Source organism: Oryzias latipes, chromosome 3 (genome assembly GCF_053564925.1).
Source record: "Oryzias latipes strain Hd-rR chromosome 3, Olatipes_Hd-rR_3.1".
Lineage (NCBI taxonomy): Eukaryota > Metazoa > Chordata > Actinopteri > Beloniformes > Adrianichthyidae > Oryzias > Oryzias latipes.
The window spans coordinates 7,614,675-7,636,286 of record NC_136239.1 but is presented as its reverse complement, the minus strand read 5'-3'; the positions used below and the strand labels follow the sequence as shown (position 1 = coordinate 7,636,286).

General features: G+C 40.0%; 2 protein-coding genes across 9 annotated transcripts in view; one reads left to right on the top strand and one right to left on the bottom strand.

Annotated features, from left to right (window-relative positions):
• Positions 1–4,364, bottom strand: part of mpped2a (metallophosphoesterase domain containing 2a) — a 62,012-nt gene extending 57,648 nt beyond the window's left edge. The window contains exons 1-3 of one of the 4 annotated variants that reach the window (XM_023952237.2): positions 3,189–3,824; positions 2,690–3,010; positions 2,030–2,315 (exon numbers count right to left, since the gene is read on the bottom strand). In XM_023952237.2, the coding sequence (XP_023808005.1) occupies positions 2,030–2,142 (113 nt within the window). In that variant the 5' untranslated portion in view covers positions 2,143–2,315; positions 2,690–3,010; positions 3,189–3,824. Of the gene's footprint in view, positions 1–2,029; positions 2,316–2,689; positions 3,011–3,188; positions 3,825–3,911 lie in introns of those variants that run through there. The other 3 variants (XM_004066819.5, XM_078944199.1, XM_020711795.3) reach the window with 3 other exon arrangements.
• Positions 3,456–21,612, top strand: part of LOC144990926 (uncharacterized) — a 76,618-nt gene continuing 58,461 nt past the window's right edge. For all 5 annotated transcript variants that reach the window (XM_078944202.1, XM_078944206.1, XM_078944200.1 and 2 more), the window contains exon 1: positions 3,456–3,608. In XM_078944202.1, coding sequence (XP_078800328.1) covers positions 3,456–3,608 — 153 coding nt within the window. The remainder of the gene's footprint in view (positions 3,609–21,612) is intronic.

Sequence of the window (21,612 nt, the reverse complement as noted above, 5' to 3'; positions counted from 1 at the left end):
GCTTCATGTGACTTTATCGGCCTTCAATCATTTGATTTTCTTCAAACTGTTTCCTTCCCAGGACTTCCAAACTAATCCACTGTAATTGTTCTAATTTTGTTCATAAAATGCAGTTTCAATTAAAACATTAGGAACAGAATCACCAGACCTTGTGCATTTTGGGTAAACACTATAAAAGAAACACCAACACAAATGCTGGATGGCTGGATTTTCAGCTCAGCAGTCTGCAGGGATCTGTGATGTAGTTTATGTGAAGGCTGACTCTTAAGATGTTTACATTTCTGCAATAAATAAGCCTTTTAAACAGGCTTCAAAACTTCAACCCCCCACCTCCCTTACAGTAAACACATGAATATGCATGCAGCCTCCAGTTTTGGAATGCTCAAACTTCATCTCCAGAAGAAATTTTGCCATGAAAAACTTAACTGCATCTGGGCATTCATTAAAGATGATGACCAGATCTTTTTGCAGCGCTTCAGCACTTTTCATTCCAAGAGACAATTCTCCTATAGTTTTAGTCAAAATCTCTTGACTTAGATGCTGTTTAGGTTTAGTCATATTTTAGTCATTTTGACCGTTGGTTTTAGTCGACAGAACACCATAATGGCGTAGTTGGCTAAACTACAATAGAGTTTTAGCTGAATAGAATTAATGTGAAAAGTAAGGCTATTTCTTATAATGAGGTTAATATGTAAAACATAATTAAAAATGTATTTGTTAGGTGTACACACACTAACTTTAATCATTTGCAATAAGTTTGAATGTTTTTATTAGCTTAGTATTTTTTTCTTTTCTCTAAAAACATTGAAATTTTAATTCAATGAGAAAAGAGTTTTTTTTTAAATCTTCACATAAAATACACAAGTTAATACTAGTAGACATCAGAAGCATTAGTTCAACATCAAAACTGACTTTAAGTGCAATAGTTAGTCATTTTCATAAACCTTTCATGAACTATATATATAAACTCAAACATTGAGAGAAATGTGTTTATACTATCCTGTCATCAGCTCCCACTCTCTGGGCAATTAAGCATATGAAATAAAAATAATTGACAGTGGTACAAATTAATTTAATATATTAAAAAAACATAAAATCCAAAATAATAATTGCATTATGTATTCAAAACAAATATGTGGATTTCAGAAGGCTTTGCCTGCAAATGTAGATTGTGTTTTCAACTCTTCTTTTTCTAGACCTTTTTTTCATTTTCACTGCATAGATGCAACACATGGAAACTGTTTGCAGCGTCTGCTCCGGATGTTCGAATGAATGATCCTCCATAGGTTATTTTTGTCTGGTTTTTATTCATAAAAAATAACTTTAAGTGTTTTTTTTTAAATAAACGGCAGTTTAAATTATTTAATAAACTATTTAATAATAGGATTGTGGATAGGAGACAAACTGATGTTTTGCTGGAATGTGTGAGCCTTCAAAAAGGGAGGCACTTTGTTTCTACACAACACTGAACCTTGAAAGCAATTTGACCAAAAACATCTACATTAAAAACAGTAAAATAGGATGACAATAAATTTGACTGAAATTTAAATAAAGCATGTCAGAATTTCTCACTTTGAGGAAAGCTGTGGAGTAAAGGGCACCAATCATGTGGCGCGTCAGGGAGCGAATGTAGAGATTCCAACAAATTCAACAGGTCACAGCAACCACAGCCACTATTGACTGCACACTTAACTAGTCTCACTACTTATCTGATTGTTTTACTACAATGAGAACCAAAAAGAGCCGCATGAGCATTAAGCAGACGACAGTGGAAACAAGCATTCCAAAACTGTCTCAGTTTGGCGGATCCGGAGTTACATCGTGCAGAATTTTAAAACAAGAACTTTCAGTCTAGTTTACGGCTTTTTAGATCATTTTTACTTAATGGCCTTAAAACCTTAAAATACTCCAGATTGGATTTATGCTTCACTATAGCTGTTTGGATGATTCTGAAATAATACTACTGACCCACAAACATTGTTAGATAAAAGCTAAACAGTTTCGACCGTGTTCGACAGCGTGTACTCACATGTGGACGTGTGGAGGCTGGAAGCGGCTCTGGTTGATGTTGTAATGCGTGAAGGCTTGTGTCGGGTTGGAGCTGTACTCGTCCACTGTGATGGTCACTTTGCCATGAGCCATCCTTCAGCTGTTTGGACATGAGATGCCGTTTGTTCACCGAGCAGCAAACTGTGCGATGGTCATCCTTCAGAGTCCCTCAAGAAGCCCACGAATGTCTGCCAGCAGCACCAGCAGCCACTCAACCAACCGACCGACCGACCGACCGACCGACTGACCGACTGCACTGCTACAGTCTGGACCACAAACACAAACACAAACACAAACACATTACTTTCTGGAGACACAACATGGAACTGCACATCAACCGCTTTTTTTTTTTCATTAAGCCAAACAAAATGCAACTAATAAATTAAACTTGTCTAATAAAACACAAAGTATTGTATCCATGAAATGAAATAAAAACTTTACATTGTGTGAAATTTTAAATGCAGGCAAATTTTTTTGCAAGAATTTACTGTACGTTGATCAGAAATTTCCCAGCATAAAACCGGTGTTGCAAAAGGGGAAAGTTTAAGATGCTGATCCCAAGAAGACATCCATCCCATTCAAAATGTGCAAAGAAAAGCATTCCAGCCTTTGAGGACAAGCATTGCTTTGCATCACTCACCCAGCTTTGCTGCGGCGTCTCCTTTTACCCTGAGCCTCCTTCCTGTCTGACCTGATAGTTGCTGTGTTTACCAGACGCTTTATACCCAACCTGCGGATGCATCCAGGCACCAGGGGGAAAGAAAGTCATGGGGCGTAAAGCTCTCACTTGAAAAAGTCTGGAGAATAATTGGCAGCAGCAGCGCCCACTGGACAGTCCTGGGATGCAACAACGGGTGAGGCAAAGGCTGCTGCTAACTTTGACCAAACTGCCCCATTTCCACCAGAGAGAGCATTGATTTCTGGTTTCTGGGTCACCTGGATGCATGCCCCCCCTCCCCCCCTCATCAATTCATTTGATCCAGAAAGGTTGGAAGAAAAGAAAAAAAAGAAAAAAACCTTTGAATGATGCAACAAAAGGGGAACACCTTCATACAAACATTAGGCTTAAAATTACTCTTTTTACAGCAGAAAATTCAAGATTGCAAATGAATTTTTTTTTATTTAAGCGCATCACTTACTTAGGTTTAGAGGAAAATCATTCCGCCAACAGAAAGAAAGCCATAAAAAGCTGGATTTCTGCAGCGACTCAACAAATGAGCTTAATGTCGCAAATGTAGGCCGAAACACTAAGGACTGATTTAGTGCGCGTGCAGCTTCAAAGTCTCCTCAGAGTACGCGCGCGCGTGAGTTTAAATGGGGTGGGGGTGGAGGGCTCCCTGCCTTGTCTACCTTATGGCTACAGTAGCAGCAGCAGCAGCAGCTAGCTCTCTAGCTTAGCTAGCTAAATGTGCGCCGGCTCTACATTTTCGCATCGCTCGCGCCTTTCGCCAGCCGCGGCGGCCGGCGTCGCACACAGACATCGTCCCGTCCGCTCGGTGGACACACGAGAGCCGGCGGTGTCCACCACAAAGCGAACTTCACGGGGAGAAATCCCTCCGGTAAGCGGAGAAGGCGAATAAATTGACCCTTTCTGATATGCCGTGCATACACGTAATGACTTTTGCGCCGCTCGCGGTGCAGCACACATAAAGGAAGGTCGGTTCTGCCGTGAACTCTGCTCCTTTAACAACACCAGACAGCCAAAGGTGGTCGGTGTCAAAGCACCGCCGCTAACCTCCTGCTCCTCCTCGTAAATGACAAGCCGCCAGTGAAGTGGCGGCTTTGTGTCAGGTCCTGTCTTTTATTCTCCTCTGCCCCCCCTCCCGGTGATATTTTAGAGCAAAGCGGAAAGGCTGCAGTACCTTCTTCTGTTGTTTGTTTGGGCTTTTCTGCTTGTTATGTGGCCGAAGAAACAGTGTCGGGTCGGGGTCGCACTCTACGCAGAGGCAGCGGCGGCGGAGGAGGAACGTTGGTCCATGCGGTGCCAGAAGGACAGCGGGCGGGCTCGTTAGCAGCAGTCCGAATGTTGCGGCAGTCTGGGCGGGTAGGGCGAAACCTTCGACCCGGCGGGACCTCTGCTGGCTTCTGTGGCAAGAAACCAGACAAGGAGGAGAAGGAGCCCGAGAGAAGGACGAGAGACTACGCTGACAGACGGGAGGGGGGGAGAGAGAGCAGCCGCGGTCTGTCGGAGGGGGAGCCGGGGTGCAGTGAGTCGGAGCTGCCGCTGGGGTCAGAGAGCAGGAGAGAGCACAACCCCCTGCCACCTCACGTGCGCGCGCGACCCTACCGTTGTGCTCGCGCGCAACGTGCCGCTTTCTCGTTGCATTCACTTACTTTCGGAAATAAAGCTTCCCGTTGAAATGTACACCCAGAAAAACAAATATGTTGAATCAAAAATAAGTGTTTAAAGGAAGATTGTGGAGGACACAGTCAGACAAGGACTTTAACGGGAACTTGATATACCTTACTTTGAGAAAACTGAAAACAAAAAAGATGGAAGGACAAAAACGGTAGCATGAAGTAGGATGGACCAACCTTTCCTCTGAAGCTGTCATCATGTCTGCATCCACATGCTGATGCAGCAGGTGACACGCCACACATGGCAGATCTGGGTTTCCTGCAGCCCAACTGTTTTAAGGGCCTATTTCATGCTAAATTAACTTTTTGAGCTTTTAAGTGTAATAAAATTGTTCATTCCTCACAAAAAGAAACCCCAAAGCTGTATTTTGACCGTTCACGTATTTCTGAGTATCCCTCTAAAAATCTGTGATCTGAGCAACAGCCCCTCCTTTCTCATGAGCTGAGGTAGATAATTGGGGAACAGCCCCTTCCAGGAAGAGTCTGCACTGCCAGCTCCGCCCCCAGGTTAACACACTCACACTTCCTCCATGGAGCTAGCTGTATAAAACGCTTTTATACGCACAATATGCACATCCATCTTTGCAAAAGTTTGGATCTTTGTTTGTGTGGTCAAGACAGAGACATGCTGCTGAGGTTGGTTGATGTCATGAAATAGGCGGCACCCACAAGGAAGTAAAGGCTGTGCCTCAGAGATCAAGTCGTCTTACTTCCGGGGGGAAAATAACTGATAAAAATGTTTTCTTTTGTATGCCGGAGAAGGCAAATAAGTTGACCCTTTCTGATAGCGTGCATACACACATAATGACATATATAAAATACATATACATGGATATTGTTTACTATAAAAGTAAGTAAGTATAGCATGATATGGGCCCTTTTAAAGTCCCTCCCCAACTTGGTTTTCATTTCTATTGCAAAATCATTCCTAGTGATCTTTTAGATAAAATAAAATAAAAATAAAAAACGAGCTGTTTTTAAGACATTTTCTGCAGAGGAGCTCAATAGAAATTTGCTTTTGGGTTGTGGTTTGCGCAGAAGTTTGCCTAGCTAACTTCCCCGCATGCCTTTGTTTACAATCTCTCCCACTAGCGAAAAGTGCTTCACAAGCCCAAGCTAAAAGTAGCGTAGCAAAAAAACCAGCAAGCATTATCACAAGAATCCAGTCGCACAGTTTAGAGCCAGATTGCAGCTCAGACGAGAAAATGAAAATTTGTCTGCAAGTGGAGGATTTAGAATCGGAGCAGAAAAAGCTAGACTTTAGCCCGTGCATGCTTTTTCAAACATCCTGTTTTCATCTGCTCCTGATCTAACGCGATTTGAATAAAGAAATACTCAGAAACATAATTTTAATCTTAAATTATTTATACACGTCCTCTATTATAAAAAAAAAATGCTATAAGAACATGTTAAACACCAAAAACACAATTTTCATTGGAGTGGGTCTTTAAAGGAGGAACGTAACAGGAATGGTCATCATCCCTGTCTGGCTGCTTTCCTGCCCGTTCCACGCATAGACATCAGTTGTGTCCGATTTCCGTCACTGCTTAGTGCACTATATAGGGCATTCACTATTTTATCAGAATCTACAGTTTAGTCCGTTTGTTTTTTTACTACTCACTACATAGTGAACTATATAATACATTTGTCATTTTGTAGTGCTGTCCAAAGCTACAATTCTAAAATTGAGCGATAGAAATTTTCTAAAAGTCTCTGCAAAAAACCAGCATATATCGATGCCCACTAGATTGGGAAATATAGACCAGAATGCGTTGCATTCAAACAATTTTTGCGAATTCTTCTTTCTTCATAAATTATCAATATTTTCATCATCAGAACACAGTAGATTTATAGTCAACATAAAATGCTAGTATTAGGTTTTTACGATGCGAAACCTGAAGAGATATGGCCAAAGGAGCAAAAACACTTTGTGAAATTGGTGACATCACATTTGGTGTTTAAAAAAAAAAGAGTAGAGGGCATGCTGTCTAAATTGCTTTTAAAATCCACGCCACTGCTGCAGTATATAGTTTTTAAAAAGTTAGAGAGTAGAGAAGGAATTTGGACAGAGCCCAACAATCCTAAATCTACTGTTCTGGAAATACATCCCTGGAGTCTCTGTGAAAAACCAGTGCACATTGATGCTGACTAGATTGGCAAATATAGCACACAATGTATTGTGTTTGAAGAATTTTCCATTGAAAAAAAAATTAAATAAAATGTCAATTCTATAATTCATCCAAGTTCCCATCATCAAAACACAGTGGATTCATAAATAGTCGTCGTAAAATGTTCTTATTTATAAGGTTTTTACTCAGCAAAGTGGTAATGTCACATTTCCTTTAAAAAATAAAAGTAACAAGCATGTCTCAGAATTCCATGAAATCTAAAGTACTGGATTGGGGTCCTTTAGGGGTTAGGGAGTAGTGAGTGAATTCGGACATAGTCATGTAGACACAGGGCAAATAATCTCATGGCGAAAATGAAAACTGAAATGCATAGGTACAATAACTAGAGTTTACTCCCCCTAAACTCAACAATCCAAACAGTAATTGAGTAGAAAAAAGTTATAATTTGAAGCTCCATCTAACACAATAATACACTGAATGGATCATCTCTGTGCCTATTTCAGTGTTTCTTAACCCTGATCCTCAGGGGACACTGTACTGCATGTTTTCCATGTTGTCCTGATTCAGCTCATCATCCAACCACGCAGAAGCCTGATAATGGCAGTTATCAAGGGCAGGTGTGTTTGAGCAGTGTAGGATTAAAAAAATGCAGGACAGTGTTCCCCAAGGACCAGGGTTGGGAACATTGACTATAAAGGAGAACTGGACAGAGTCAGTGTGATGTCACCCATAGAAAATGGTTTACCTCCAGCTCAAATGAAACAAAGTAAATTCAGTCACCATTTTTTCACAATATGAAGATCGCCATGTTGGAGCCAGATGTCATCAGTAAGCAGTGATTAGTCCCAGTCCGTTTAGAGTCAACATTTACTGTATATGGACACCTCTCTCACCAATCAGGAGTGAGCTTGTTGGATTTCCATACCCCTACCACTTGAAAAGAAACTACACAAAATCTGTCAAATGTTTGTAAGGTTTGGCGAGAGACAGCTCACTTTTATTGAGGCATCTGATTGGCCAGTTTATAACTTAAATGAAAAAGCATTAGAATGATCAAGAACATGTTTAAAAATAAATCAGAGGAAGAACAGTTATTCTGACCAATAGAATGAGTTTCTCCATAGAAGTCTGTGGGATTTTAGTTTCTTGGAGCCAGCGGCTACCTCCTATTTGGAACATGAGTGGGGGAGGAGTCACTCAGTCCAATTCTTATACAGTGATCCCTCTCTATAACACGGTTTACTTTTCACGGATTTGCATCGTGCATTGTGTTCTGCATTCTGATTGGCTAAAAAGTCACTCTGCTTCTTCTCTACCTGCGCGTCAATAACGTTGCAGTTTAATATGTACACGTACGTAAGTCAGCGTGCCAAATTTACAACACGTACGTGCAAATCATCCTGCAATTTGGAGTTTCTCTTAAACCCATAGAAAACAGAGCGACAACAACTGTTTATCATTATGTTCTGCTCCCGAACAAACACACCTGCACCGCGGGCTTCAGAAGAAGGAAACACTGCAGAGCGGAGTCAGGATGCAGCGGCTCACTCTCAAGAGCTTTGATATACACCTGAGTCACTATTTGTCCGACTATACTTTGTAATTTTTTATTATCATTTTAAATTTTCTCCCGTTTAATTCAATTCTTCTCGGGTCGCGGTGGGCGTTGCTTATCTCCGCGATCTGAAGCATTCTGTTCACATTGATGATTCAAATTATTATTTGACAGTACAGTACAGAATTTATTTGTTGAAAAGAAAACTTTTCTAAAGTACTTTTATTTGTGAAACAAATGCTTGAGCCTGTAAAATGGTTTGTTCTTTCTTTTCAATGTATAATAGAGTTTTTAATTGGATGATACTTGTTAAAAAAATAGAGGTTTCTACTTCACGGATTTTGCCTATCACGGGTTCTTTTTGGAACGTAACTCCCGCGAAAAACAAGGGTTTACTGTACATAGTCAATGGTGTATACAGACCAAGTTACAATAGCAATGGCATCAAAATAAGTCATACTTCATACACTCCTCAATTTAATTTTAATTGAAAAAACAAAGTTGACAGTATCTCTCACTACTGTCAATATCAAGTAGAGTTAAGCAAGACCTTTCACTTCCACCAACCAGCAGTAAACTGGAGTTGCAGAACCCACGATAACTGCCAAACAAGCGAAAGAGATTGAATGCACTGAACAGATGTTACCTAAACCACAACTAAATAAGTGTTAAAATTACTTATAGTGAACACAGAAGATGGAAAGAGGCTTAGTGTCGTTAATGCAGCCTTTGGTACCTGGTAGGGCTGCACGATATGAGGAAATCTTGCGATATGCGATATTGGTGATTAATATTGCGATAACGATATAATTTGCGGTATATAAACAAATATCAAACCAACCAAAAACATAGTTTCCATTTCAATGCAACAGTATAAAAATTATACTCCAAATGACCCCTGTCGACATAGGAGGCAAACATCAAACATAAAAGGGCTCATTTGATTGATCAACAACGTAAACGGGTCCTTCCGATTGGTTAAATGCATAAAGGGATTTATTTCATTTATTCAATATTTCAAGCTGCCATGAGTTTGTTTTAGCACATTTAACCCTTGTGCTATCTTAGATGACCCCACCCTTACTTTGACGTGTTCTCCCTACCATGACAAAGGTGGATAAAGGTGGAAAGATTTCATGTAATCCATGGACACCAGTAAAGATCACAAATCATTGAAGAAAAAAGGTTCAGAGCACTGTCTAGTGGGTCTAGATGACCCAACTCCCAATGTTAAAGTGCCTAGGATAGCACAAGGGTCAAGGTAACCATTAATTGCGATTTTCGCCGTCTTTTGCGGTATGCATATTGCACAGCTTGATGTCGCGATAACGATAAATTTGCGGTATATTGTGCAGGCCTAGTACCTGGACAGTGTTTTGTTGTCTTTGGGCTTCTTTAAATAGCGAAGAAGGAAAGAAAGTTGCAGATGAATCTTCTGCGATGCTAGTAATAAAAATTCATCACTAATTCAAAGCACTGAACATTTGACCCATTGATGGTGGTTGCTAAAATGTCAGGGGAGCAATAAAAATCTCTTAAAATTATTAATGTCAGGATCTACTGACTGGGGGGCTCTTTATTTTATTGTTGACAAGTCGTGTTAATGGGGCACAATGTCTGTGTAATGCAATATTATATAAGGTCATAATTAAAGTCAGTTCATGTTTGTTCAGTGTGTGGGTGTGTGTGTTCTTTAACTCTGCAGGTACCAGAATACGTTAAAAACGTTTTCTTCTGAAGGTAACTGGCAGAAGTGAAATGCTGCCCAATCACTGAGTTCACCAGCAATTTAAATTATTCAGGGAGAAAAAATATGAGGGCCAAGACTGTATCTTTTTAATATACTGATGGGATTTTTGATGAAAAAAAGCTGCGTTGGACGATTCATAACACACTCGTCTTAGAAACTACAGCACATTTCCATGTCTGCAGGTTGAGGCAGAGCTATGTTTCTATAATTTAACCGACATGCTTCAATTTCTCAGGTCCATTACCAAGTCCCCCACTGGCACAACAGCCCCGCAGGTTGTTTTCAATTGACTTTTGTCTTATCTGCAGAGGAAAAAAAACATACAATTCCATCTAGCCAAAGTTTTGAAAGCGGGGTTTAAATTTAATGCGGCATATTCACATTTAAACATTTGGCCAGCGTTTGTTCTCCTGACTGCACGTAGAAATCCGATGAGAGATATGGGAACAAATGTCACAGAAGAAATGGCTTTTGCTATTATCACTTTGTTTTTCCCATGATGCACTGATCACATTTATGCAGCAGAAAATGTAGAGGTTGGGCAGAGACCGTATGCTTTATGACCTTTCATAAAAGTGAGTAAAATGATTTCTCAACTAAAAAAAGGTAAAAATGTATATTATAACAGGAAAATGCAAAAAGTTTATTTATATGAGTGGAATTACATCTTTGTTGCCTTTAATCACCAATGTCCATTTCAATGAAATGCCCAGTAGAAAAAATGTTTGCCCCTGAGCCTTAACTGCACTCAAAGGACCAAGCTGCTGGCCACACAGGATTTCGTCTTTTAAAATATTACTGTCTTTTTCTTAAATTTTTCCTGACTAGAGTGGATATGTAAAAGGAGTCAAATCTACATATTGGCTAATTTTACTACTACATAAAGTACTTGTGTTCAGTGGAGCTTGAATAGAAATGGAGAGCTGAGGTGTAGCGGAGAGGAATGGCATGGAGGGAGCGTACTTGCATGAAAGCCAAGTGTATTAATTCTCCTCCCTCCATTCTCCTGCTGTGTTATGATGGACTCAGTAATATGCAGGCTCACTTTCTGTGCCATAGGCTAGACAAAAGCTCACAGGAGACAACTCCGACTTGGTTTGCCTCAGCTTCTCTTGCCTAACCAATGAAAAACTATAAAAACAAAACCATTTTTCAGCTCCCCCAGAGATCCTATTTTACCCAGCCTCTGCTTCTGCTCTCCTCTCCCTGCATGTGAGAAACTGTCAATACCCTATAAATTAGGGTACGACACTGCATTTTAGTTGGAGTAACTGTCTATTAAATCATGTTAATTGGTTAGATGGAGATCACTGGAGGGCTGCACTGTGGTGCAGTGAAAGTGGTTTGTGGTTATCTCAGGTGTTAACCTGAGCACCTGCACTCAAAAAAGCTCCTCACCTCATTATCACTGAGGAAATGTCGCTGCTTGACAACAGTTCTATGAACATCACCATTCGGTATTAATACCATCTCCTATTCCTACAACAAAAGGCTGAAATTCAGTAAGTTGCTAAAAGGATTTTAAATCTTACACATGAAGGTTTTTTTGTGTGTAAGGTTAATTATAATGAGTCCGCATCCAAACTCAAGTGCATATCTATGCTGTTGCATTATGAAAAACAACAAAATAGCAAAATTACTTGCAAAGAAAATGATCATTTAATGCATAGATTAAAAAAAAAAAGTTCACACATATGGACAGAATTTAAAAAAAAATCTGCATTTTTGTTTTTCTGGGTTCATCTTTTTGATCACTTTTCAGAATTTACTCATTAATACAAAAATGTCTTGCTCAGTTACATACATTTAGTGACTGTTAAACTGCCACCAGATGGCCCCCTCTTACACCCCCACAAACAGTCTTAATTATTTCTTCTAAAAATGTGATCCACATTTTTCTGAAAACATTAACAGTTTGTATTAGCAGTCAAACAATTGTTCTGTCTTGAAGATTGTTCTATTTCTTTTCAATATCTTTTTAGTCAATTCATTTTCAGCATACATCAGCTAATTTCAACCATTCAGCTATCAAAATGGTCAGCTCATTTAGAACCTTGGTTCTGTAATCTGCAGTCTTAGCCTTTTTTTTTGTTCTTCAGCAATTAAACAAAATTCTAGAAATTTTGCCTATTGAAATGAATAGGTGGAAACTTCCGTTTGACTAATGACTAATTAATTAAGCTGTTATTGAAATTTTTTTTAAACTGCTAATTATAGATAAATTAATATTCATTGTTACTGAAAGTTCAGGAAATCAATAAAACAGATGCCTTTCGAATGCATCTCCTTTTAATCTAGAAACACAGTTCAGACTTTTAAATGTAGTTATGGCATTGAATAGTAGCAGAAACACTTCAAGTTTTATTATTTGTATTCGTTTTTGAGCTACAGATGTTCAAATGTAGTATAAAGGCCAGTGTTGTTAAGTTGTTATTGTGTTCTGTGTTGCTACTCTCTGTTACACTTCTGGGTTTAGATTTGAGCGCTTTATGGATGTGATTGGGTGAGTGTGGATTGAGCCAATATAAACAGTGTTGGGAGAAAACAAGTGAAGAATGAATGGAAGAATGTGTTGGAATTCAATGCTACTTTATCTGGTGTGGTTGTGCCCTAAAGCAACTATTAAGACTATACATTGAATGGTCTGTAGCAGAAAAGGTCATCTCTGACTTATTTCCCCTAACTGGACGTTACACTGGTGTCAGAAGTAAAGCATAAAAGTTTTAGACTATTTTGGACAAGCTAATTCTGCGAGCAACACGGCTGTGCAGTAGAACATGGCCAGGGCTCACTCAAATCAAAAAAAGAGAGGGTGTAGGGTAATTATGCAAATTCACAGAGACATGAGATGAATTATCCTCACGAGTCTGAAGCAGACAGGTAGGTTGGCAACTAAAGCCGGATTCGGCCCGCGGTCAGCCTACAATGCCGCGGGAGCAGAAACACCCACCAGGAGGGAGGTAAAACTAGACGTAAGCAGAGGTGGCGGCGCCATTTGCAACCAAATGCAAATACTCTAGTAAGGCTGACTAAGAAGCCCTTTATGCCCTATTTGCCATAAAATATAAATCTTTTTGTTGTCTCTGTGCCTCATACAAGAAGCCTCACGGTGTCTGCTGTTGCTTAGTCCAGATGAATGGGGTTACCACAGGGTTGTAATTACGGTTTTGTAGTAATATTTCGAATAATGTAGGCAGGAATCGAACCTGCAATATTCCGATCAGGGGTTGACAACCCTACCACTGCACCACGGCTGCCAGCATGCCAAAATCAACATAAGGACTTAGTTTAAAGCTAAAATAAGCAAGCCCAAATGAGAACAATTAGTGTAAAAATACCAGAATTTACTCAATGAGCTAACTTATCTCCAGTATTAGCAAAATTACAAAAAACAAGTAAGGTTTAAGGTAACAAAACGGCTAAATGGAAATTTGCCAAAAAAATAGAAATGTCCTTAAAATTTTACTGAATTATCTGTTTTCCGTTTTACCCCGCTAAGTTAAATTTCAGTATTCGTGGGAATACTCGTCAGTATTCCCGAATTTTTTTCAGTCATGTGACTCCTTAGGTTCATCACAAAAACTCATACATCTCAAGACGCTTGAATGAGACTTTCCATCTGTAGGAAGTGCTGCTGGAATTTCTTAGGAAGGGAGCAGAGATGAAGAGCACGCCGGCCCATCAGCTTCCTTGCCAGCTGCTAAACAACAGCAGGGTGGAAGACTTTATTTTACCGGTTACCGAATCTCTACCAACCAAAGTTTGTGCCCCTGCATGGAGAAATGGTATCAGCTGACTCAAAACGGCCGAAAAATTTCCTCATATGCTGAGGTAAAACAGCCCAGAGAATAATAATCATCTGGTAGAAAGAATGCTACAGTACAACCAATTGCTCTGAATAAAAAACTATGTTGTGCAACTTTCCAATGTTCTTTAAGTAAATGTTTTAAAAAGCATCAGAAATGTTTTAGAAGGGTTTTTGATGAGTAAGGATTGGCAAAGCTTACTGGCATGGCTTTAAACTTGCCTGTGGTTCCTCGTTGATCTCATATAAATGGTAAGACCTCGGCTCAAAGAACTGCTGTTGAGCATGTGAAGGAACGATGACAGAAGCTGCTTCAGCTTGTGAAGAGTACGAGTCTTGTTTTGCGGATTTGGCGTATTGGCGGGTGTCTCTGTTATTTGTTTAATTTTTGTTTTCTTTTTTAATTGTCATTGAGTGATTTGTTGGTGTGATTTGCACTTCAGGGCCACCGTACAAAGTAAGCCTGCACAATATACCGCAAATTTATCGTTATCGCGACATTAAGCTGTGCAATATGCATACCGCAAAAGACGGCGAAAATCACAATAAATGTTTAGCTTAAATGTGCTAAAAGAATCGCATGGCAGCTTGAAATATTGAACAGATGAATTAAATCCCTTTGTGCATTTAACCAATCGGAAGGACCCGTTTACGTTGTTGATCAATCAGATGAGCCCTTTTATGTTTGATCTTTGTCGACATCTACGTCGACAAAGATCGATCTACGTCGACAAGGGTCAGTTGGAGTAAAACTTTTAAACTGTTGCAGTTAAATGGAAATTATTTTTTTGGTTGTTTTGCTATTTGTTTATATACCGCGAATTATATCGTTATCGCAATATTAATCACCAATATCGCATATCGTGAGTTTTCCTCATATCGTGCAGCCCTAGTACAAAGGTTTATGGGGTGAACTGTATTGTTTCTATCTCTTTTTATAATGTCCTTGGGTGTTTTGAAAGGTTCTTTCTAAATCAAATTATTTATTATTAATATAAATACTTTTAAATACATGGAGCATAATGGGTCCTGGTTTGAACTCCAGCTGGGACCTGTGGGGAGTTTGGATGTTCTCGTCATGCAGGTTTTCACTGGGCACTCCCTGGGGCACAATCCAAAATGTTTCATATGTCAATTAGTGACTCTAAATTGTCCCCAAGTGTGATTGTGTGTGTTTGTGGTTGTGTGGCCTTGTGACAGACTGGCGAACTGTCCAAGGTGTACCCCCCAACTTTTGCCAGGCAGTTGCTGGGAAATACTTCAGCAACCCCATGATGCAGAAATTTATTAAGCAGCTGTAGAAAATGGATAGATGTAGCACAGCACTTTTTCTTGTATGAAACTGCAGTGTCCATCAAAGTGCTGAAAAAACTGACACCTATCAGATTTAAAACAAAAAAAAAGTGGAGTTGAAGAGAGAATAATGTTGCTGGCTGGTTTGTGACGTCACCACTTGGTTTCACAGAGTCAAGCTGTAGGTTAGCAGAATGGGTGATTTTAGTGAAGACAGGTTTAATAGCTTATTAGAGCACTAAACAGTGGGTAAGGTCAGAGAGGTCACATGACCTCACATGGCCATATCAGTGTCTTCTAAAGTGATGACTATTGAGTAGAAACTCTGACCTTTGACCTAGAGTAAAACCAATAATTAGCTCATGCAGATGAGGGATTTGAATGTTTCACAACACGTTTATGTGAAAGTCTGTTGCAGTCACTATGGTCATGCATGGCACACAGTGTCTTTTGTTTCATTTTGACATTTGTACTCATCGGGGCTATGATGTAAAGTGTAACTATAACAGAAGGGTTATTGGCTGCCAATGTACAGCAGAGCGCTGTGGCTAAAGCTCCCAACAGACCCATATGATCTCACAGACAACAGCTGAGGGAGCAGGAAACCAGCCATCAAAAACTTCACTTGTCAGCTATCTTAAAAACAAAGTTTCTTTTTCTTGTGAAGTATTCTTTACTTTTCTCTCTTCTGTTTCCTGCTCTTTAGTTCTATGAAAATCCTAATATTTTATTGGAAAGAGACATAGCAGAATACATTTTTACAGGTCTACTCTTCAAACACATGATTGTTTTTTAATTGTTTGCTAAATCATCAGACAAATCATAGACTGGGGCGGCCGTGGCTCAGGCAGTTGAGCAGGTCATCAGTGGGGAAGTAACTTAACAGTAACTTGTTCTGGTGTAGCCTATAGCTGAGCAAAGTTGAGTGTGGATTACACCTGAGAATGACAGATAATGATTGTTAAAGTGAGTTTGATTAAGTGCCTGAAAAGGCGTGTAAAGAAGCCAGCTAATACAATCCCATCCCTGTTGTGATTTGCTGACCTTGAGTATGTTTTTAGACAGTTACCATAATTTGGAGTTACTTGCATTTTTTAGCATACCAGTGGTAATAATAATACGTAATAATAGTAACATCAAGTAACGAAGCTTGAAAGCTTATTGATTATCATTAGAAAGTGTTATTACTATCACATTTTTCCAGAAATCCTTATTACACATCCCCCTTAAGTCATCAGTTGCTGTATGCTTGCTGGGGTCTATCAGATCTATATTATTTAAAAAGTCCACGATGGCACCAAAATTGGCGTGTATTATTTTACTGTTAAAACAAATAGTTGACATTCTTCCTTCTGGGATAGAAGATTTTTTTTCCTAATTCTTTATGATGTAGTATTTGCAGTCTGTGTTAATTGAGGAACTTTGTTACCAGGGTTTGTGTCCTCTTGTAAGCTGTTATGAGTGTAACTGAATAAATTAAGGTCAAGTTGATCACAGTTCAGACCTCTCTGTTGGAAGTCACGATCACAGTTGACTTTTGAAGATGTGGATTTGTTGGGTTTTGATGTCCTTGTTTGTAGAGTTTAGCCTCTCACCTCATAGGTCCGGTGAAGATCTCAGTTGCCTTTGTGATTTCCTGGGGAGGGGGTGGCAGGTCTTGATGTTGTTTACATGCAGAGAAATGCCTCTGGACTTGAAGAAAGCCTCCACTGGGGTACTACTAGGGAAATACTTGCAGATGCAAGTTGCCGAGCTGTCTGCTGTAATAGCAAAACATACACAGGGTTAAATTTATGAATTTCCAGCAGCGGTTCTTTCCTTGTCCTCATTCTCCAATTTTCATAACTTAATTTTAAGTTTGAAATTCACATTGCACAATATAGTCACCTTTAAATACATCTTTTGATGCATTTTTATGGTTTTAAAACTGTATTAAAAAAAAGTCAAACGCTCTTTTAAAGATGTATAGAAAACCTTTTCTGTTCAGTTGTTTCTGCAAAACAATCACTCCTAAATCACTTATGGGCCCCAGTGGGTTACCTAGAGAGAAAAAAAACATCTTGGCCAACTCTGATCATTTCTGCTTTGTAAATGCTGTAGTCTCCTTTTTACTTAGCTCATGCCTTGACCTCTGTGACCTCTCTGGTTGACCTTTGGCCCCTTGACACATGATAAGTGTCTGTGAGCTCTGACCTGTTTGGATAATTAAAGAGGCGTGACCTCAGGAAGACTGCATTGGAAATGTGTCGCTGTGGATTAGTGTGTTAGTATGAGGTAAGAGAACAGAGATGAGGGCATCAGTGACTTTTTCAGAATGCTGAATCTGCACACACTGTCGGTGTGTTCATTGTGGCTTTAAGGAAACCCCTGAACCATTAACGTGATTAAAACTTACAGAAACAAATGTTTTTACAGTATTCCCTCCTTATTCGCGGTGGTTAGGGACCAGAGATACCCGCGAATATGTGAACATGGAGAACCAGCCCCGCGGCCGAAGAATGTCTGTCCCAGATCCTTACTCCTCAAAAACCTTCTAAAACATGTCTGATGCTTTTATTAAAGAACTTTGAAATATTGATCAACATAAAGAGTTTTTTTTTTCCAGAGCAATAGACTGTACTGTAGCGTACTTTATAACGCACATTAGGAATGTCTCTCTGTCTCTCTGTGCCTTAAAACCTGGAGCCCATGTTTCCACCTTCATCAGGTAAGTGTGAGAGGGCATCTACATCCAGAAGAGGCCGGTTTCATACATATTAAACACCTGCATTCTCCACAATTATCTTCTTCAGCATTTCAGGAGTCAGCTGATGCTATTTCTCCATGCAGGGGCACAAACTTTGGTTTTAGCAATTCAGGAACCGGTGGAAATTGTTGTGAAATATTCTTTAGCAGTCGGCAAGGAAGCTTGCTCTTCATCTCCGCTCCCTTGCTTCAGATGCAAAAGTCTCATATAAGCTTCTTGAGCTGAGTCACTTGACTGAAAAAAATCTGCAATCACGCGAAACCATGAATATTGAAACAAGAATAGGTGGAGGAAATGTGTCTCTTGATATGAAAGTCATTAGTTGTGGTCCACTTTAGACTATGCATTTTACAGTCCATGTAAAATGCATAGTAAGCCACATAACAGTATCAACCCCTTCAGTATTTTCTTTTATGGAAAAATTAAAGCCTTAACATTTTCAAGCATCTATCTAATTTTAAACTTCCCTGGTAGTATTGGACTTCCTGTTCCTGTCACAACAGTTTCTCTGAGAGGACCGTGCAATAAAAGAAATGTTAAATGTTTGATGTGACTGTTGAGGAAAGTACATCATTGGGGAGGAGGACAGACTTTAAAATTCCCATTACATGTTCTTTTGTAGCTATTTATTAATTGATTTTTTTTATTTTATCAATTTTGAGCCTTAATTGGTTTTGGTAATAATGCTTTGTGGGCCAAAAGCTAAATTCTTTTAATTTTAAACCAAGAACTAGGCTTTGATTGAATCTGAATTCTTCCCCTACAGCTTCTTCCCACCCCTACATTCAGCCCTCCAAACGGAGAGTTATAGAAAAATTCAGTCTTCTAGTTCGGACATCGCCCCCACTCAATGATGTCGTCAATAGTCGCTGCTCAGCTACTTTAGCACAGAGCTGCTAGCGCTCGGAAATACATAACAACATTTGTTTTATAACTTTAAAAAAGTCATGCTAAAACAAAAAGTCATTACTTTTAAACGTAATTTCTGTGCTTCAGAGCACACCTATGTGAAGAAAAGTGCTTCTCCTACTGGTCACCAATCTGTTACAACTCACCGTTAGTCTCACAGTTTCGCTGAGTGTTTCATCCAAGTAACCAAACAAACGGTAAAAGGTTTAAATTTAAAATTGATTCCTCATGTTTCTCATCTCACCATTTTGGTGCCCAGATGTCAAAACAGCGGCCAACGCCTTTGCTTCCTGTTTGGCAGTTGGGCATCAGGATAGATAGATATAGAAAATGGGGTATACTTGTATAGTGCTTTTCTTCCCTCCTCAAAGGCCCAAAGCGCTTTACAGTCACAGTCCCATTCACACACTGATGGCGACTCCGCAGCCGAACACTGGGGCCAACCTTCCAGGCAAGGTGGGGTCCACTGTCTTGCCTAAGGACACTTCGACAAATGGGTGGACAAGGCAGGAATCGAACCTGTAATCTTCCGATCGGAGGTCGACCAGCCTACCAAGTGGGGTAAGGGGCTGGATTTGTTTGATTACCCTTTTGTATGGTATCATTTCCAAATAAAACAGTATCTTTTGTTGTCTGTTTTCTTTGTTTAGTTAAAATGACTTTCTTCCTGGGTGGGGCGGACGTCACTAGTATTTTACATGGGCAACATATCTCTATCGGATCAATGGTCGGATTAAAATTCAACCATGCACATGGGATCAGAGAAACTTTTTCCGATTAGAACAAATGTTCACATGGGTCTCACTTTCGGTCGGAATAAATCTTTTGGGCATGCGCAGTAGTGTTGAAAATATCGGAAAAGGAAATGAGTTCCACAGTAAACAAACCTTGGTCTCATATAAATTTATGCAGCAGCTCGGTAATATACGAGACGATCTTCCAAACGAGCTTTTATTAATGTTATGAATATTATGAAGCGCCTGTTCGCTCATCATTTTATTTTTAATCCGTGTGGTCAGTGCTTTTTTTTGTGAAAGAAGAACGGAGCACCCAGGAGAGGCTAACATGCGCTAACAACATTAGCCTTGTTTGATTAACACAAAATCCCTGGAGGAAATTCCGCAATCTGCATCTTGGCTGCACGTAACTTTGTGGGACATCAGCCTTTATTTTGTCGGGACACAGCTGGAGACACATATCCATGTGATTGCTTGAACAGTTTCTAAGGACTGAGCGACATTTCTGCTGTGAAAAGCTAACACACCTCCCCAAAGCCGCTGTGTGAGCTGGTAGTCCGAGTTCTGCTCAGACACATGGTTCTCCTGCGTCCGGCAGCTGCTAACCCAGAGCGGCGGGACGGATCGCAGTCCGAATTCTCCCACACATAACAAAACAACAAAACGCACACGTAACAAAGCATCCTCCCCTCCACTCTAACACAAAGTTATTAATCCAGCTGCTCTGCTCAGAGACACAGTTTTCTCGGTCCGCCGGCACCTGAGCCCGGACTGCGCAGGGTCCAGACGTCACGGGGCACAGAGCGCTCCTTCCCCGCACCCCCCTCGTGAGGGGTGTAAGAGAGGGGAGAGGCGAAGAGCCCGCGGGGCGAGGGCGGAGCGGTGCTTCTCACCGGGCCTCCGCAGAGGAGTGGGTCGGTCCTGTTTGAGCTCCAAAGCTTTCTCTGGAGCAAAACACCGTCTATGCATGACGTTAAACCAGAGCAGTAGTGACACACGATCGGTATGAACCGTTTACAAGCAACACGATCAGATCAACAATCAGCATAACCCACCTATCTCGATCAGAAAGAAATTTTGATCCAAACGAGTCTGATCGGGGCAGACTATTCCGAACGGCGTGGTTACATTACGCATTTTTCCTTCAAATCTTTACGATTACTTTTGCCCATGTAAACGCAGCTACTGTGAGGGAAGGCTGAAGAGGGAAAGAGCTTTTGTGAGCTTTGCAGCCAATGTGTAGCCTATATAACCCTTGTGCTTTCCTAGGCACTTTGACATTGGGAGTTGGGTCATCCAGACCCCACAAGACAGTGCGCTGAACTTTTTTTTTCAATGATTTGTGATCTTCACTGATTTCCATGGATTACATAAAATCCTCTCCACCTTTATCCACCTTTGTCATGGTAGGGAGAACACGTCACTGTAAGGGTGGAGTCATAGGATAGCACAAGGGTTAAACCTGTCGCACTACATTGTGACAGTAGTGCATTTGGTTAGTTTATTTTATGTACTAAAAATCCATATTCTGGAATTTTAGAACAACACTCATATTGCCTAAAGTGTATCTTTACTATACTCTGATATATTTTAAAAGATCACCATACAGTGATTTCAGGCATCACCAAAATTCGTACTCAATTTTTGGGAGCAGTTTACTAATTCCTAAGTATCTGGATTCTTATTAGAGCCCAAGCTGTAAGACACAGATCTGTTTGTTTGGAACAAAAAGGGATAGTCATCTCTGTTAACTCCATTTAAAAACTGGTTCAACTCTTTTGACTTTTTATTTTTTATCTGCCTTTGGGAGAACTTTTTTTCTTCTCCACTTCTTGCTGCTGGAGCCAAAACGTTTATCACAGATCTAAAGAGTTCTGATAAGTTGATGCAACAATTATTGCTGTAGTTGTGGATAAAGTGGACCACCAGGTTTACATCATTGAGCTGTAATTCTTTTGACATTTTTACATGCACTTAATTGCTATTCATTCAATAATAGAGGTGGCAGAAAATGTCAACGCAGCTTCTTAAAGGAAGTACCCCACAAATTACTCTGCTTTTAAAGGAAAATGGAAACCTTTCTCCTCAAACAAGACTTTTGACACCAGTTTTTTCACTTGATTGATTAGACCATAGGTTGAGTCATTGTTGTTTTTTTTCCGTGACATTTTGCTCAAATTACCAGTTGAAAACGTATAATTTAAACCACAGTCTTATCTAAAGGTAAGGTCTGCTGACACGCTGTTAGATCAACTTAATTTTTATTGGATTTGAACATTAT